Source organism: Anguilla anguilla, chromosome 16 (assembly GCF_013347855.1).
Source record: "Anguilla anguilla isolate fAngAng1 chromosome 16, fAngAng1.pri, whole genome shotgun sequence".
NCBI lineage: Eukaryota > Metazoa > Chordata > Actinopteri > Anguilliformes > Anguillidae > Anguilla > Anguilla anguilla.
The window spans coordinates 19,670,436-19,688,847 of NC_049216.1; the positions used below are offsets into that span (position 1 = coordinate 19,670,436).

General features: G+C 54.7%; 1 protein-coding gene across 5 annotated transcripts in view; it reads right to left on the reverse strand.

The window, feature by feature from the left end:
- herc1 (HECT and RLD domain containing E3 ubiquitin protein ligase family member 1) overlaps positions 1-18,412 on the reverse strand; it is a 69,503-nt gene that overhangs the window by 17,032 nt on the left and 34,059 nt on the right. For 2 of the 5 annotated variants that reach the window (XM_035396085.1, XM_035396082.1), the window contains exons 38-63: positions 17,191-17,963; positions 15,655-15,853; positions 15,006-15,166; positions 14,125-14,241; positions 13,520-13,751; positions 12,995-13,116; positions 12,623-12,846; positions 11,549-11,817; positions 11,235-11,287; positions 10,617-10,817; positions 9,975-10,149; positions 9,609-9,876; positions 8,086-8,299; positions 7,186-7,442; positions 6,325-6,452; positions 5,646-5,782; positions 3,413-3,613; positions 3,188-3,318; positions 2,849-3,054; positions 2,367-2,487; positions 1,953-2,099; positions 1,759-1,860; positions 1,464-1,637; positions 1,050-1,343; positions 864-929; positions 545-670 (exon numbers count right to left, since the gene is read on the reverse strand). In XM_035396085.1, coding sequence (XP_035251976.1) covers positions 545-670; positions 864-929; positions 1,050-1,343; positions 1,464-1,637; positions 1,759-1,860; positions 1,953-2,099; positions 2,367-2,487; positions 2,849-3,054; positions 3,188-3,318; positions 3,413-3,613; positions 5,646-5,782; positions 6,325-6,452; positions 7,186-7,442; positions 8,086-8,299; positions 9,609-9,876; positions 9,975-10,149; positions 10,617-10,817; positions 11,235-11,287; positions 11,549-11,817; positions 12,623-12,846; positions 12,995-13,116; positions 13,520-13,751; positions 14,125-14,241; positions 15,006-15,166; positions 15,655-15,853; positions 17,191-17,963 — 5,098 coding nt within the window. The remainder of the gene's footprint in view (positions 1-544; positions 671-863; positions 930-1,049; positions 1,344-1,463; positions 1,638-1,758; positions 1,861-1,952; positions 2,100-2,366; positions 2,488-2,848; positions 3,055-3,187; positions 3,319-3,412; positions 3,614-5,645; positions 5,783-6,324; positions 6,453-7,185; positions 7,443-8,085; positions 8,300-9,608; positions 9,877-9,974; positions 10,150-10,616; positions 10,818-11,234; positions 11,288-11,548; positions 11,818-12,622; positions 12,847-12,994; positions 13,117-13,519; positions 13,752-14,124; positions 14,242-15,005; positions 15,167-15,654; positions 15,854-17,190; positions 17,964-18,412) is intronic. The other 3 variants (XM_035396084.1, XM_035396083.1, XM_035396086.1) reach the window with 3 other exon arrangements.

An 18,412-nucleotide genomic window follows, 5' to 3' on the forward strand; every position in this document is an offset into this window, starting at 1 on the left:
GGAGTATGAGCTCTGGGAAGGAGATGATCAGCAGTGTGGAGTATGAGCAGTGGGAAGGAGATGATCAGCAGTGTAAAGTATGAGCAGTGGGAAGGAGATGATCAGCAGTGTAGAGTATGAGCAGTGGGAAGGAGATGATCAGCAGTGTAGAGTATGAGCAGTGGGAAGGAGATGATCAGCAGTGTAGAGTATGAGTTCTGGGAAGGAGATGATCAGCAGTGTAGAGTATGAGCAGTGGGAAGGAGATGATCAGCAGTGTAGAGTATGAGCAGTGGGAAGGAGATGATCAGCAGTGTAGAGTATGAGCTCTGGGAAGGAGATGATCAGCAGTGTAGAGTATGAGCAGGGGGAAGGAGATGATCAGCAGTGTAAAGTATGAGCAGTGGGAAGGAGATGATCAGCAGTGTAGAGTATGAGCAGTGGGAAGGAGATGATCAGCAGTGTAGAGTATGAGCTCTGGGATGATTATCAGTGGTGTAGAGTATGAGCTCTGGGAAGGAAAAGGCACATATGGTGTTAATTTGGGGTTTATATGAGGTCTCACCTGCTGGGCCTGGGAGAAGGAGGGGGCGATGGTTGGCACCAGCGTGTTTCTGCCAGCCTCTGCCAGCTGCCCATGGCGTCCAGCTCCCCACAACAGCACATCACACTTTCCACCAAGGTGCCAGTCCTGCCATACAACAGCATGCAAATCAGAGGCAGACACACTAACACTGATACAGATACACACACGCACACACACTCTCACACACACACAGAGACACACACACTCTCACACACACACACTGATACAGACACACACACGCACACGCACACACACTCTCACACACACACGCACACACACACTCACACACACACATTACCTCCGGTCTGGAGGTGGCCCAGGACATAATTTGCTCATCCATTCCAGAGACCCACTTGCTGTTGTCCTGGAAAAATCAAACAAGGCTGATGAAATTACCATGTGTCCACAACCAGAGGGCACCCAGGAGAACCAATCAGAGACCAGAGACAGCAGAGGAGGGGGCGGGGCCGCACGCGCCTCTCACCATGAGCAGGGCCAGCTCGGCCTCGGGCACCGGCTCCAGGTCGGGCACAGTGAAGGACTCTGGGAAGGGGGCGCCGCGGGCCAGCGCCTCGGCCGCTTTGACGGTGGTGGAGAAGCAGTCGAGCCACGCCCACTCGCTGGGGTTCCAGGCGCCCGGGTCCAGGGGGCAGAGGCGCAGGTGGGGGGGCACCGGGGGGCTGCACAGCAGCTGGTCCAGCTGCAGGCCCACTGCCAGCGAGGCCAGGCACTGCATGTAGGGACTGTGCACAAGCTGCTCTCCGCACACCACGTGGGGCTGCCAATCAGACACAAGAGCCACACTCACTCAAACACGCAGTGACACCCTGCGCTTTCCTCGTATTCATGGATTACAGCGACCAACAGCAGAGTCGCTGAGCAGTGTGTGGCACCGCACCTTCTCGTAGGTGTACTGCTCCTGGAGCATCACGGGCAGCCTCTCCAGGAAAGCCCTCATGCAGGGAGCCATGTTCAATCCCACAACCCCCTGCCTCTTCAGGGCCGTTCTGCAGGTGGCCAGAACGTGGTTGTTGGCCATGAACTCGGGCGTGCAGTTCACCACCAGCACGTCCTGAAGGGAACAGAGGCGCGGGTGAGCAGGCCGAGCGAGAGAGCGCGCGCTGACACAGGCGGGCACACGGGGGCGCTAGAGGCCCCAGACCCAGGGTTCGGGCGGCGGGCGCCTCTCTCACCTTGGACCTGTTGGAGCAGATGGCCACTCCCACGTCGGGGATCCAGACGGTGTTGTTGATGGCGCCGGACCCGGCTACGGCAGTCTGCAGCACGGACCCGTCCTGCGGGGGAGGGGGGGCGGGAGCTCTGTGACTCGGTCGGGAGGGAGGTATTGGGCGTAAAGTAAACGGGGCTCGGGACGTCCGGGACTCACCCGCAGGGACCAGATGTTGACGAGGCCGCCCACGCCGCCGGACACCAGGGCCAGGCCGTCGGGGCTGAACGCCACGGTCCGCGCGGGCGTGATGTGGCCCTTCAGCTGGAACACGCAGGTCACGCCCTTGGGCCGCCGGTAAGTGTGCTGTAAGCAGGAGAGAGTGAGAGACGACCCTCTGGAGGGGCGGGGAGTAAACCTGCTAAAAGCCTCTCTATTGGCCAACATCTCTTCCCTCAGTAATTTACTGCTATACTTTACTGTTCTGGCTCGGTTTTTCTATGTCAACCACCCACACAGCTGTTTACTGACATACAGCCCCAACACAGAGCCCCATCTGGGCCCTGATCCCCAAACCCCAAACCCCAGTGACACGCGTAGCTCCTGCACCGCTGCTCCGAGCTGCAGCTTTACCTTTAGCTTTGACTTCGGTTCCATTTCCCACCACACATCACAGCCGCTGGAACTGCACTCTGGGAAGTCGCGCACGTCCTGCGGGACGGTCCAGACGCAGACCAGGCCGTTCTGGCAGCACCTGGAAGCGCACGCAGCGACACAGCAGCCGGTCAGAAGCGGGCCGAGGGAACAGAAAGTGCTTTCTCTTTTCAGAGCTCCGGAATTAGAAGCCCTCGCAGTACGTGCGTGTTTTTTCCCTTTCGTATAAACGGTGCCGTTACTTGGGGAACATGGAGCTCGTGTCGGAAGGGAAAGGCTAATGGGCTCTATTCTGGGAGGCCTGCTGAGTGCTTGGTAACAATCGGCCTCTCGTGCTCCTGCTGCGCCTGAGTGCTGGGCGCCATGGCGACCCAGCCTGCTGGATCCGCCGGGGACCTGCTGTAGAGGTGGGCGGGACGGGGGGCGGGACGGAGGGCGGGACGGGGGGCGGGACCACGTACGTAGCCAGCATGTTGAGGGGCTTGGGGCTCTGCCCGGGCAGGCCGCACCAGGCCACGCTGTTGACGGTGGCGGGATGGGCGAGGGCCTGCAGGCACCTCCAGCCCGCCCCGGGACAGGGGCAGGCCCACAGCTTCACCGTCTCCTCCTTGGCGCAGGTGAGGAGGACCTGGCCGCTGGGGTCCCACCTCATGCAGCTGATGGACTCCTGTGGAAGTAGCACAGCCCTCATTTACATCACCGCCAAATCAGTCAGGAAACCAAACAAAAGGAATAAACATCAGCAGCAGGGTCTGGCAGGGACAGGAGACTCCCTCCTCGGGGCTCTGGGAAGCCCTCACCTTGTGCGCGTCGATGACCACGATGGCTCCCTTCTCCAGTGGCTCCTTGGAGCCGATCAGAAGCTTTCCGTCGGCGTATCCGATGGCGAAGGGCTTGTCCTCGCTGTACCAGGCAATGTGCATTACGGCCACTAGGGGGAGCACACAGAGAGACCCGGTCACACACACAGGCTCCCTGCAGGGGACGCGGCGCACGGCGCCCTCTGTGGACGCTCCGGTCCTCACCGTCCTTCCTGCAGCAGTGCTCCAGCTCCACCCTCTGCATGGCGGAGGCGTCCACCACCTCGATGAGGCCCACCGAGCCGTCCATCCGGCCCACCAGCAGCAGCTCCAGCGGCTCGCCCGCCCACAGGGAGGCCGGCTCTCTCTCCGGCCAGGCCAGCGCCGACACCCAGTGAGGCTGCACGTCCAGCAGCCCCTTCCCCCCTGCGGGAGGCACCAGAGCGTTACACGAGCCACTACGCCGCGCGTTACGCCCGACCACGCCATTACAGGCTCCTGTTACATGCACACGTGCCAGACACCGTCCCCGAGTTCTTATAAAATCGGAACCTTTTTAGGTCAGGTTTTTTTTTCCTGAGGCTTTTTTCTAGGTTTTGCCAAGTTGCACATGTAAAATGTGTATTCAGAATTGAGGGCACACAACTCTGATGATTCTGAGCCTGGCAGGGTGCATACATACTGTCAGAAAAGAAAAAATCATTAGAACCACAAAAATGAATTATCACTAAAACTCCACTAGAAATACTGAATGCTTAAATCCCAGGGCTTCATACTTAAATACATAATACCAGGCCCTAATGCCCACAGAAGCTAAGCTGACTGGATCTGAGAAACCTCAGCTGTTACACTTCATAATGAGTCCTCAGGTTTGGAATCCTGGCACGTAAGTCCCAGAGGTTTGCCTGGTAGGGGGGATGTGTTCACTAAAACCTGAGCCAGGAAGAGGGCCACCGTACCCCGTGGCTACAAGCGCACGAGCCCGCTGCTTTCATGGAACACACTGGCTCTTCAGCCGCTGTGACTGAAATAATAACGGACGGCTGAAAGGTCGGAAGAGAACCGTTTTCACAGCCAGAGCCCCCAGAACAGCGAGCTTCAGGAAGCCCAGAGAGAGGAGGCAGACAGCACTCCAAAGGGACTAAAACTACATAGCATTATGGAGGGGGTGGGGGAGGGGCAGATTTATCAGAAATCGCTGCCAGTGCCTGCCAGGCTAAACTCAGCTGTGCAGATGCGTCAGTTTATAACTTTGAATCCATGTTTTTTTTATGGGGGGGGGGGGGGGGGCGGGCGCATGACATTTAAAATCCTGTTTGCGTTCGCCTGTAATTCCCACATAACCTAATTAGCCGAGCTGAACCCACTCTGGAGTGGACTGGCGGGCGGAGGACAGCTTGTCTTGACTGCAGGGCTTGGGTGACGGTGCGGAAATTGGCTGCAAAGCCGGTCCACAGCTCTGGGGCCTGTGAAATCTTAATGACTGTTTCACACGGCTTCTGCCCATGGCAAATCAGAGCCTGTGAGAAGCACAGGGCCTCGCATGTGCAGCTCAGAAACCTGCACACGCTCACTCCGCCACACTGTCGCTCAGACCCCTGCGCGCCAGTTATCAGCCGCTGTACGCTGATGTTACAGTAGAACAAAGTGGCAGTTCTATTAATGAACGCGTCGTGCCTGGCCTTTAAGGTGGCAGGAACTGAACAGCCATTGTTTTTCTGCTAAATTATTTGGCAGAAGTGACCAAAAAGAATACACTGCATCTGTCTCTGTCTGCACTGAACAGTACCATTCACTACTCTACCATACTGAGAAACTGCATACAGAGGCCTACAGTCAGTGAGGATTAACTCTCCACGGACTTCTGTACCAAACATACACTATATGACCAAAAGTATCTGGACAGCCCTTGGTCTGGGGCTGTTTTTCATGGTTTGGGCCAGGCCCCTTAGTTCCAGTGAAGGAAAATATTAATGCTACAGCATACAATCACATTCTAGACGATTCTGACTGGTCCTTCTTTATTTCATTGAACCTAAAATGAAATGAATACGAAAAGAACTGAAAAGGATTACAAACATGCATAGTTTATCTTTGCTAATAGTCCTTTTCCACTTGATTAGCTCCAGTAAGAGAGCATGGGTTAAGAAAGCACTGGGGCAGAGTGCTGTTATTCCAAGCTCAGGCTGTGAAACACGTCCGTGTCTCAGGGACTGTGATATCACTTCTGTAAGTGCGACACTCAGATGTAGGAGCAATTACAGAACTGAAAGAGAGGAGAGCTCTTTGGCCCCAACACGCCTACATGCTTCATCTGAACACCCACTAAACACTTTGGTAAAGTACCATTTAAAAATACACTCTCCAGAAGGTTGAGAAACTAAAAAGTAAGAGAGATGGAAAAAGAGGAGGGCCCCGTCTCAGTGTGCGGGGGAAGGCAAGACGGCCCGCGTCTCACCGTTGACCTGCCAGATGTTGACCATCTTCTCCATGGCGGCCGCCAGGTACCTCCCACTGACGCTCCAGGACACGGGGGCCAGGCTGGGGTCCCCCGGGGAGCCCACACAGCCCAGGCCGTCCTCCGCCGAGCCGTCCCTGCCCGAAGACACGCGCAGGCTTAGGACAGGCAACGCAGCGGCTACCGCTAACTCAACCACAAGTCCCAGAAACTCAGTCAGGAATGCAGCGGCTATTGCTGTAAATCTGTTTATTATTAAATAATGTGGCTTTCGCGACTGATCCATAGCTCTCACGCAGTTCCACGTACCACAAATGTCTCACAACTCAAGAGCCAACAAAATCAGAATCCATGTGATAAACATAATGATGTGTTGGTAAATGGGAAAAAGAACCAAATGTTTTTTTGCCAATTCTGAGAATCCCATTTTTTGTGCGACAGAGAAAATCTTTTTTCACGCCGTAGAAACTTCTTCACACCCTTTACCTTACCGTACAACTCTACGCAACATAAAAAATAATCAGGTTTCCACAGCGATGCTGAAGGAACACCAAGTACACTTTACGCTGCCATCGGTGCTCTCTGCCCATCTCTTTAAACGGCAGCCGTTATGGACACCGGCACCAAGCCTGTCACAACGCTAACGACATCTCCCCCCAGATAGAGGAGCGCGGCTCACATTTTATTGAAGATGCAGGTCTGCTGGAGGGTGTACTGGCTTTTTGTCACGTTCCACACCCTGACCGTCCCGTCATTGCCACTGGTGGCCAGCAGGCCTTTTCGGCTACACCAGCCACAGGCGACAACCTGCCAAACATCAAAATGCAATTCCCTGTTATTGCACGGGACTTCAATGACACATTATGGATAACGATTTTAAAAGGTTATTTTTTTGGCCATAAAAGCAAACCGGCTGTGAAATGACGATACTTTAAAGATGCTCTTAGTTGCAAAAATAAAATCCAGTTGACGATTACTTTTGGCATTCAGCTTACAGTAATTTACAAGTACAATTCACAGATACAAATGTCAGCATGCTAATTGTTAGAAATATTTGCATTCTGACATTTCCAAACTTCAGACTGGTGATTATAATTTTTTTTGATTTGGGAAATTTTCCATGATTATTCAAGGCCAGCGTGATATTTCGCCTCAATCAATCAGTCTGACAGTAAACAGACAGTTCCTCAACTGACCAAGAAAGGGTCAATTCACATGCAGTGAATCTGTGGACGCATTCTACAGTACGTAGAAGGGCAGTCTGATACCTACAGTACAAAAAGGAGTGCCTTAAGGGGGTGCGGGGTTAAAACAATTCCAAGGGTCCTGACTGACAGAGGCCCTCAAAAATATTAGAACAAATAGTTTTTGTGGGCTGGTGGGGCCCAATGTGAGATCTTTTCATGGTGGCCCCCCCGCCTACAACCACAGGCAAACAAGGGTATATAAGCTGTGGAGGAAAAGACAAAGCTCTGGGGAGCCTGGTCAGTAAACGCGTACGCCCCCCCCCCCCCCCGCACGCGCGCTGGCGCTGACCTACCCGGCTCTGGTGGGCCTCCAGCTTGAGGAAAGAGCACTTGCGCAGGTCGCCGGCCATGTCGGCGAAGGTCTGCGGTCGGCTCTGGTTGTCGCGGTCGTGCGCGGCCAGCGTGCGGACCAGCTGCTGGGCGGCCCACTGGCGGTGCTGCGAGGACAGGCGCGTGGACACGCAGCAGGCCGCCAGCGCGTTGGCCAGCTCCAGGGGGCCTACAGCGGAAGGATTATATGAAGGATGGGCAAACAAATGCGCTACAAGACCTGCTTGGACAGAACAAGGACATAGTGCTGGGGTGAGTGAGGGCACAATGAAGAACACGCACACAAATCACACAACCTGACAGCAACAGCGCACTAACAGTCCATCGTGAGGATAACTGACTAATACACCTCGCCGCTATCATGCAATGGCATGCAAACTGTTCTACTCAGCAAGCTAGCCCTAACATCACTCTTCATGCACGCTTCCCATTAAAACCACAGATGCAATGTAACAGCCTTTAAAACTAGATCCCAAAGGCATCCTGTCTACATGCCACTGTACATAAGGGGTATTCAACCTTCACATTATGACCAGATCCCACACAGACAAATCCAGGGCAGAACAGTTTTTAAATAAAATCAAATACGTATTTAACTTAGCAAGACAGAGTTATACATGCTTTACATAGATTTCAATATCCTTTTTAATACGCTATACATAGCATGCTCTATTTAACACAGAACGCGTCCCCCTTTTGTCTATGCGGGAGGTCCAGGATCTGATGAAGGCTGAAGACCCCATGTCCTATTGGTGCAGACAAGATGCAAAACTAAACCGAAACGCAAGGCAATGAATCATGGGCTTATGGCCAAAAAGAGACTGAGTCATGGCAGCGAATGAGGATGAGGAGAGGTGACGAACCTCTCTTCTCCATGTCCGTCTTGTCGTAGTTGGGCCTCAGCTTGGCCCCTTTGTCGGCCAGCAGGGCCACCAGCGCCTGGGTGACCACAAAGTTGGGCGAGGTCACCAGCTTGTTCTCCTCGGCCACGCCCCTCAGGAAGCTGGGCAGGAACTTCCTCTGGATGGGGTCGTCCACCGTGGTCAGGTTCATGCCCGTGGCGGCAGAGATCAGATTCTGCAGAGAGTTACAGGACGGGTCATTTTCTGTCCCGCAGAGACTAGAGCAGGGCTACTCAACTCCACACCACTGTGTCTGCAGGCGTTTGCTCCAAACAAGCGCCACACCACCTGACTTTACTGAGAAGCTAACTTCCTGAATTAAGGAGGTAAAGTAGTTAGTAGTTAGTAGTTAAATCAGGTAATGTGCTGCATGGTTGGAGTGAATACCTGAACACACTGCGGCCCACTGGACCTGGAGTTGAGCAGCGCTGGACTAGACAGATCAGTAATAAATGGAGCCGTTTATTGTGGTTTATAATGAGCAAGGTGGGAGGCACATACCACTGTAATACCAGACTTACCTATACCAGTGATTTCAGAATTACTGTTCGGCTGAAGCTCCAGAGCAATAATTTCATTCATATGTCAGAGATGTCTTCACTATTACCTCGCTACAGCATTAATGCAGAAGCAGTCATTCACAAAGCACATTTTTAACATATCATATGAGGGCAAAATGGAGCTGAATAACTTTCATTCAGCATTGCCAGCACCACGTCTGTAATGAGTCACACTGACGGAAATACATTTTTTGTGCTTTTGTTACAATACCGTTTAAAGACATGACACAGACATATCACAAAAGTTAAGAATTACATAAAAATTACGTAATTAACTGAGATATCTATCAGCTGACATTTTTAGATTTTAAAGGTGGCAACCCAAGCTGATGCAAATGTGCGTAATATAACAAGTGCCCACGTACCACATGTAAATTCTAAAGCAGTTTGTTAGTCAGAGTTAGAGTCTGTCACATGACATATTCCTTCCTGCTAGATGTCAAGTATAATTTTGTCCGGGGGAAAGATGACTGGAGGGGGGGTGTATTTTTCAGCGGTTGTGTGAATGCCTCGTCCTCCGCAGCTCAGTAAGGCTGCAGGAGGCTGGTACCGCTGTGCCGGGGCTGAAGGGTTTCCACTGCACTGTCCAGGTTTCTAACCTCACTGCACCAACAAGCCTCCATGCCTCCATTCACTATGAATCTTTGCCTCATTTCTGCTAGAAGGTGAATCCGTGATAAATTGTGTGCGTATCGCTGAACCGAAATCCCTCCTGTATTACAGAGATATTGACATAACAGACTCGCTTCAGACAGTTTTCACTGCACGATGACAGCATTCTGTCTGTCAAACCGGAGAATAACCCACATTTCTACAGTACAGTGAGCTGAGCGCGTCACGGCAGGGGCAGTGGGACTCAGGAGCTGTACTGAAAGCTCGCCACGCCCGCTCTGAGCGTGGGAGAGTGACTCAGAGGTGACTCACCTGCGTGCAGAGCTGGACCAGCAGCTTGGCGGCGTTGGGGCTGTTGGAGGCCAGGCAGCCCACGGCGGTGCTCAAGTAGGCCAGGCAGGAGATGGGCTTGCTGGCCTTGGCGGCTCCCCGCGGGCGCTCCGAGGCGCCGGGTCCGGCCAGCGGGCTGGTGGAGAGCCCCGCGCGTCCGGCGGCCGCCAGGCACATGAGGCGCACCAGCGTCCGGATGTCCGTCAGGCCCAGGGACTCCAGCCCCGCCGCCAGGCTGCAGCTGGACCCGCTGGCAGGCAGGGGGCGACACCGTCACCACCACGCTCACCACCAGAGCACTCATCATTCGTACAGCGACGTGGCCTTGCCCAGGGGGCGGGGTCTCACCTGACGGACAGCAGGGACAGCGCCCTCATCACCATGGTCCTGGCCAGCAGCACTTGGGCGGCGGCGGTCACCCTCTTCAGGGCCATGACGCGGTCGTGGGGGTTGAGCAGGGCGGCGGCCTGCTCGCCCAGGGTCACCCTGCCGGAGGAGCTCTTCTCCACGGAGCCGTGGCAGCCTGGAGCACAGACGCGCGGCCAATCGGATCACAGACGCAGGGCTTCCCATAATGCAGTGTGCCCCGCCGTGGCCTGGTCAAGACCTGGCTCGACAGTGCTGGGTACTCAGGGCAGCAGGTAAAATGACAAGCCCAGATGGGCCGAACGGCTTGAACCAATCAAACAGGTGGCTCTGATGGTCTGGCCCCATAAAAACAAGTGAACTGAAATGAGTGTATCTAACGCTGGCTTCACGCTACACTGTAGCGGCTATTTAACACACTAGCACACGTCTAACTGATGATGTAATCATGGGTCTAAATATGAAGCGTTGCTGATATTGCTATTCTCAGTGCATTACATTGCATAAGGGCCCACTTCACACATGTGTAAAACCAGAGAAGCCAAAAATAATCAGTTATTAGCATGGATAATAACTCCCAAGAGAGAAACTGTGGGCTTCAATGCATGATGGGAAAGCGCTGACCGATTTGCAGCAGAGTTTCCTCCATGCTGTTGGTGGCGGTGACCATGGCGACGGAGGCCCCGAGGGGGTCGCTGTCGGGGAACTGCACGGCCTCCGGGACCATCCTGCGCTCGCTCAGACCCAGCGGCCCCGCCAGCAGCTCAAACTCCTCCTCCCCCGTCAGCTTCTCATCCTCATCCACGTCCAGCATGTCCCAGTCCTCTGCGTGCACACACACACTTCCTTATTTAAGAGTGTCATTCTGAGTGTGTATGCAAACCCTTGCACAGTTCATACACACACACACACCTGTGTACCCCCCCTGTGTACCCCTCTCATTAGCATGCATGCACATACATACACACCCCCAAACATGGGTGTATCTGAACAAACTCTATCTGTAACTGTTCAACAAAAAAAATGTATGTATCCAGAATGGGGGGGAAAGACAGTTTCATTTTCTGTGTTACATTAATTTGGCCAACTACAGGAATAAAACCAATCACTACGCAGCATATTATATGTGTGCACACATTTAGCATATTATTTTATGTATATGGCACTCGGGTTCAGATGCAGCCCCAGTGAAGTGGTGTGACGACTTGTTCTGATTCTCACTAAAGTCCACGAGCTCCATACCTTCATACACACTGTCCTGCTTCCCCAGGAGGTCTGGAGCCTGCCCCTTGTATCTGAACACAAAGCACCAAGATGAGAGTCAGACTCAGTACTGAGACAGCACCGGGACAGACAGGGTGTACACAGAGAAGGACTAGCCTAGCCCGCGGTGCGTTCAGACTCAGTACTGAGACAGCACCGGGACAGACAGGGTGTACACAGAGAAGGACTAGCCTAGCCCGCGGTGCGTTCAGACTCAGTACTGAGACAGCACCGGGACAGACAGGGTGTACACAGAGAAGGGCTAGCCTAGCCCGCGGTGCATTCAGACTCACCTCTCCGGCACGGGCACCTTGGCTTTGCTCTTGACGGCCAGGTACTTCTCCCGGCAGCTGCCGCACAGCAGGTAGTACGGGTTTCCGCTGCCGCACTCCCCGCCGAACCAGCCGTCCACGTAGGAGCCGTTGCTGCGGTAACCCTGGCGGTTGGCGCTGCGGCCGCAGCCCGGGTGGTTCTTCTTCATGTGCTGGTTGAAGTTAGCCACGCTGCTCTCGCACAGCTCACACACCACCACCTCGTCACGGTCCTCCGTCTCACACACGTGCTGCAAGCACACAAACACGCGCACGCGCACACACACACATACGCACAGACACACACACACGCACGCATACAAACACGCACGCAAGCACACACATATACACACACACGCATACACGCACACACACACACAGACACACACACACATACATACGCACAGACACACACGCACGCATACACACACACACATACATACGCACATGCACACACACACACACACACACACATATGCACAGACACACACACACGCACGCATACACACACATATGCAAACACGCACGCAAGCACACACATACACAAACACGCATACACACACACATACACACAGACACACACACAGCTCAGTGATGTCGTGCCAACTCCAGGAGTGCAAAGCAGCTAAAGCGCAAAGAAGCTAATGTGTTGGCCACCCTCTCTAAGCATCTGACTGATCCATGCCAAGCGCAAAGCTTCAGAGCCCAAGCAGTGATCGACCACTCACAGGACAGCAGACAGCCCGCCACCACACTTCACTACACACACTTCACTACACACACTCACTTAAGCCTGGCCTGACTCAACGCAACACCAGAGCTGGAGTCATGCAGGTGAAAGGCAGCTGCAGCTAGCGCAGGCATGCGTGTGCGTGCGCATGCATGTGTGTGTGTGTGTGCGTGTGTGTGTGTGTACATGTGCGTGCGTGTGCATCTGTGTGTGTGTACGTGTGCATCTGTGTGTGTGTACGTGTGTGTGCGTGTGTGTGTGTGCATGTTCCCTGGTCGTGTGGAGCGAAGGAAGAACAGAGGCAGCCGCCGCTGCGTCACACACACCCATGTTGGCCAGTCCAGTACCTCCGGGATCCACATTCCCAGAATGTCGGTGTCGCTGGCCAGGTCCTGGCCGAACATGGCCTCCATGGTCTCCTCGTCCAGGTCCATCTCCAGCTCCTCGTCCAGGTTGAAGTCGTACAGGGTGCCGGGGTCCTGCTGCAGGGCACTGCCGCCGTCCCGCCGGCTCTGGCTGCGGTGGGCCTGGACCGAGCGGTACAGCCCGGCTGCGGCACACAGAGGGGTCAGTACTGCACGCTACTGCGCCTGCAGGGGGCGCCTTTCCATTCCCCCCTTACACCGCTCATTCATCCCACTGTGAGACAGACTATCTGAATAGGGGTAGAGGGAGGAGAGGGAGGGGTGGATCCTCACCTGCACGGGACAGCAGTGTCCGGGCTGCCAGGTCAAACCGGTGCTTTCGGCTGACGGAGGAGCGCCCCCTTGGGGTGGGGCCACTGGCAGCAGAGGCGCTGTCCTGTTCCAGACCCTCCGGGCTGAGGCACGGCAGACGCACCAACACACACACAAGATTTAGAGATACGACATAGAAAATACACACAAATAATAGCTACTTGCTATTCAACGAAGCTCTAAACATTCTATTGCTGTAGAGATTCTAATCTGTGTTCTTCTCTTTCGAAAGCTATGCTGTCTCCACAGTGAACAAACACTATGAGCAATGGCATCCAACCGAATTGCAACACCAGTTAAACTTCCTCCCCTTTTGAATGCAACCTATTCTTCTTGAAAAATAGAAGCATTGCATGAATGTCTAAATGAGGAGCACATTAAAAAGCTTGTTCCACGGCTCTACTCATTTCTGCAACAGCAGAGACCAGCTGGGAGTACGAAGCCCTGAAGTGGGCGGGGCTTCACAGTGACGGGCGGCGGCAGCACCTCTCGCTGAAGCCCTCCTCCATCTCGGCGGCGTCGGCGTTGGGGATGTCCGCGGGGGAGCGCAGGTAGCTCCTCTCCACGGATTTGCCCCCGCCGTTGGAGGACATGGCCCCGGGGCAGGAGTCGGCCCCGCCCCCGCCTGTGTGGGACTCCTCCTCATCCTCACCGGGGTGCTCGATCATCCACATGGCCAGCACCGTGATGTTCTGGGCATCCGCCTCACCCCGGGCCCCTGTGGAGATGGGGTGAGGGGTTTGAAATGGGGTTGGGAGAGGTGGGGGGTTTGAAATGGGGTTGGGAGGGGTGGGGGGTTTGAAATGGGGTTGGGAGGGGTGGGGGGTTTGAAATGGGGTTGGGTTGGGGGGTGAAATGAGGTTGGAGTTAGATCAAGTTGGTAATCCAGAGGATTGGTGGATGGTTAAGGTTAGGGTAGGGGTGGGGAAGAGGTGAACGTTGGGTCGAGGTATTGCAGCGTTAAGGTTAGGATTTAAGTTGGGTCAGGAGGCAAAAGACAGACGTGCCCTGAGTCACAAACTCATTCGACGTAGAAGCAAAAAATACAGAGGGTCGCTTAGCAACAGCGTTTCCATGGCGAACTCCCTCACCTGTGGCCTCCAGGGCCTTGGAGATCTGGCGCAGGGAGAAGCCCATCTCCAGCAGCGGCACGGCGATGGCTGGAGGGGGCGGGGAGGTGGAGAGCCGGCTGCTGGGGTCCGACAGGGCTGCAGGCACAGGCCGGGAAAGGGCGATGAGAACAGAGCGACCGCCACGTTACCGCCAGCAACGCACAGCGGTGCAACCAGCACACCGCAGTACAACCAGCACACCGCAGTACAACCAGCACGCAGCAGTACAACCAGCACACAGCGGTACAACCAGCACACAGCAGTACAACCAGCACACAGCGGTACAACCAGCAGGCAGCAGTACAACCAGCACACAGCAGTACAACCAGCACACCGCAGTACAACCAGCACACTGTATCCCTGGTGTCCCACCAACCACGCACTGCCATGTCAATGTGTACATGGGGAAGATACTACAGCTAAAGTCGCAGAGAAATGTGTCAGGTGAAAGTGTCAGCCACCTAGTGTGCCTTCCCTGCATGTTTAATGCTGATTAGAGATTACACACGGGTGCAGTAAAATTCACACTCACCACTCTACATGCAGAGTGCAATGCAATTCAGATATCGCACATATCCGTACCGCATATGTGCACCTGTGTGTTTGGGACAGTGTGAGGGGTACACATGTACCTGTGTGTTTGGGACAGTGCGAGGGGAACACACATGTACCTGAGTGTTTGAGACAGTGTGAGCGGCACACACGTACCTGTGTGTTTGAAACAGTGAGAGGGGTACACACGTACCTGTGTGTTTGGGACAGTGTGAGGGGTACACATGTACCTGAGTGTTTGAGACAGTGTGAGCGGCACACACATGTACCTGAGTGTTTGAGACAGTGTGAGCGGCACACACATGTACCTGTGCGGTTGCTGGTCCTGGTGGGCTGGGAGTCCGGGGAGGTGAGGCTCTGTCTCCTCCCCACCTCGTCTGAGGGGGAGGTGGGGAGAGAGGAGACCGGGGGGGTCTGTGCGCGGCGTGTGGGGAGCAGGGTGGTGGTCGGATAGCTGGAGAACATTTGCCTGTTCAAGCAAAATCACACACAGGTGCGCATTTACAAACCACCGCACAAACAGTGTCCCGATTGCCCGTACATGCAGAAAAGTGCCTGGTAATACTAAATAATAGCCACTGATATTCATTCAGGAAAGAGGAAATGAATTTTCCTAGAACTGAAAATGCACTTCATCTCTGGTCATTATGTTTCTTTTCGTCTGGAGGGCCGTGAAATGGGTCACTCACTGAACCAGTACACAGGTGGCTGTGATTGGCTGAGCAGTATTCTTAGAGAACTCTCCCAAAAGGCAGCTGAGTGCAATTTAAAAACTGCTATTCACGTCCTTTTATTCGCACCATTTATGAATAAAAATGACTACAATTCAGACAGAACAGAATAACTCATAAATTTAATAGAATGAAAAACTGGCAGCATAGAAAAGACCAAGAGGAGGACTAATAGATGGTCACATGACCAGGCGTGTGTGTATGCGTGTGCGTGAGCGCGTCTGACCTGAGCAGGCTCAGGGGCATGACGCCGGGCGACTCGGACGCGGGCACGGTCTCTGTGTCGGTGACGGGCGTGGTGGCGGTGGTGGTGTCCTCCAGAGAGCTGCTCATGAAGGAGGTGGTGCTGGAGGCCGAGGGGCTGGTGGTGACCGGGGTCTGGGCCAGCTGGCTGCCCTCCGTCTCCTCGGCCTCCGGGTCCGCTTCTACCACACAGCGTCCAAACAAAACCACTCAGCAAAAACACTAGGCCCCAACTGCCACATAACACCACTCAGCTCAAACAAAACCACTCAGCAAAAACATGACTGGGCCCCAACCGCCACATAAAACCACTCAGCTCAAACATGACTGGGCCCCAACCGCCACACAAAACCACTCAGCTCAAACATGACTGGGCCCCAACCGCCACATAAAACCCCTCAGCTCAAACATGACTGGGCCCCAACTGCCACATAAAACCACTCAGCTCAAACATGACTGGGCCCCAACCGCCACACAAAACCACTCAGCTCAAACAGGACTGGGCCCCAACCGCCACACAAAACCACTCAGCTCAAACATGACTGGGCCCCAACTGCCACATAAAACCCCTCAGCTCAAACATGACTGGGCCCCAACCGCCACATAACACCACTCAGCTCAAACATGACTGGGCCCCAACCGCCACACAAAACCACTCAGCTCAAACATGACTGGGCCCCAACTGCCACATAAAACCCCTCAGCTCAAACATGACTGGGCCCCTAACCGCCACATAAAACCACTCAGCTCAAACATGACTGGGCCCCAACCGCCACACAAAACCCCTCAGCTCAAACATGACTGGGCCCCAACCGCCACATAAAACCACTCAGCTCAAACATGACTGGGCCCCAACCGCCACACAAAACCACTCAGCTCAAACATGACTGGGCCCCAACTGCCACATAAAACCACTCAGCTCAAACATGACTGGGCCCCTAACCGCCACATAAAACCCCTCAGCTCAAACATGACTGGGCCCCAACCGCCACACAAAACCCCTCAGCTCAAACATGACTGGGCCCCAACCGCCACACAAAACCACTCAGCTCAAACATGACTGGGCCCCAACCACCACATAAAACCACTCAGCTCAAACATGACTGGGCCCCAACCGCCACATAAAACCACTCAGCTCAAACATGACTGGGCCCCAACCGGCACATAAAACCCCTCAGCTCAAACATGACTGGGCCCCAACCGGCACATAAAACCCCTCAGCTCAAACATGACTGGGCCCCAACTGCCACATAAAACCCCTCGCCACTGACACAAAGCTCCTCACACTGCAGCTGGCAGGGGGTTCAGAAGCACTAAAGACTATCAATGCTAACAATTAAAACAACCATAGACTTATTCTCAAGAGATTCACGGCATAAAATTATCATTAGCCAATTCTATTAGCTAATGTTATACTGGAATTACATTAGCGGTGCGTGCCAGTGATGAGTATTTAGTAAATACCCCGCTCGATGGCACATGCTGCCCAAACAGTACACAGTGTTTCTGTGGAGCTCACCAGGCTTGACTTTGCCCCCATACTGCTCCTCCAGGAGTCCGTTGACCACCAGCTTGTAGATCATGGCCTGGGCGCGCTCCAGGTCGGCCAGGCCCAGCGCGCGCTTGATGGGCGAGCGCACCACGGCCCGCTTCACCATGTGGCGCATGAGGAACTGCAGCGCCGCGCGCATCTCCACCTCCTCCTGCAGGACGGGCGAGCCGGCGCAGTCGGCGTTGTGCCCGTTCTCCGCCAGCGCCTTGGGAACCAGGAGCAGCTCGGCGTAGCGGCTGCAGCTGAGCAGGGCGCTCAGCGACTTCATGGCGCCCAGGTAGAGGTAGGACAGCTGCACGGCGCGCATCTCCGACTGGGCCTGCGCCGCCTCGTGGCCCCGCCCGCCGTGCTCGTGGGGCCGGCGCTTGGGCTCGGCCGCGGGGGCCTGCTGGCCGTCCAGGGCGAAGGAGGCGGCGATCTCGCCCTCCGACTTGGAGGCGGCGGCGTGGGCCTTGACCTCGTCCAGGCTGTGGGACACCCGCAGGTCGCCCGTCTCCCGCCCGGCCTCCGGCTCGGCCCGCGCCTCCGCCTCCGCCTTCTCCTCGGACCCGCGGCGGTGCCGGCGGTCGTGCCGGCGGGCGGCGGGCTTGCCGGCGTCCTCGTGGATGCTGGTCAGGTAGGTGAGGTCCAGCAGCAGCGAGGCGGTCAGCCCGCGGAAGCGCGACACGTCGAAGGGCAGGGGCTCGCACGGCTCCAGGTTGTACAGGGGCGTGTCACTAGGCGACCAAAAAGTTGGGAAGCTTTAATGAAGACCAGAGTGACAAAGGAAACACAGAGTGAGGGGAAGACAGGAGGAAGAGCTACAGAAAAGCAAACTTAAAAAATTTAAATAATAATAAACAAAACAAAACAGGAAACGGTTGTGATGATGGGAGAAGACAGCAGCGTGAGTTTGAGGCTTCAAGAACCTCACAATGGATGGCGCCATCATGGGCTGTCAATCGCTGCCTTAAACCAATGAAATGGCCTTGCTCTCCATAGCAAAACACCATGATTGGTTTAAGCGAGTGAGTCACTGACAGCGCACGATTGCTCCACTCATCGTGGGGCTGATGAAGCCCCGCCCCCACCTCCCTGGAGAGAGAATGTGATTGGATAAAGGGGTCAGGCAAAGAGGAATGAGGAGAGCAGGATGTGAAGAGAGGCAGTGCGAGAGAGTGCTGGATTACAGATCCTTCAGAGCGAAACA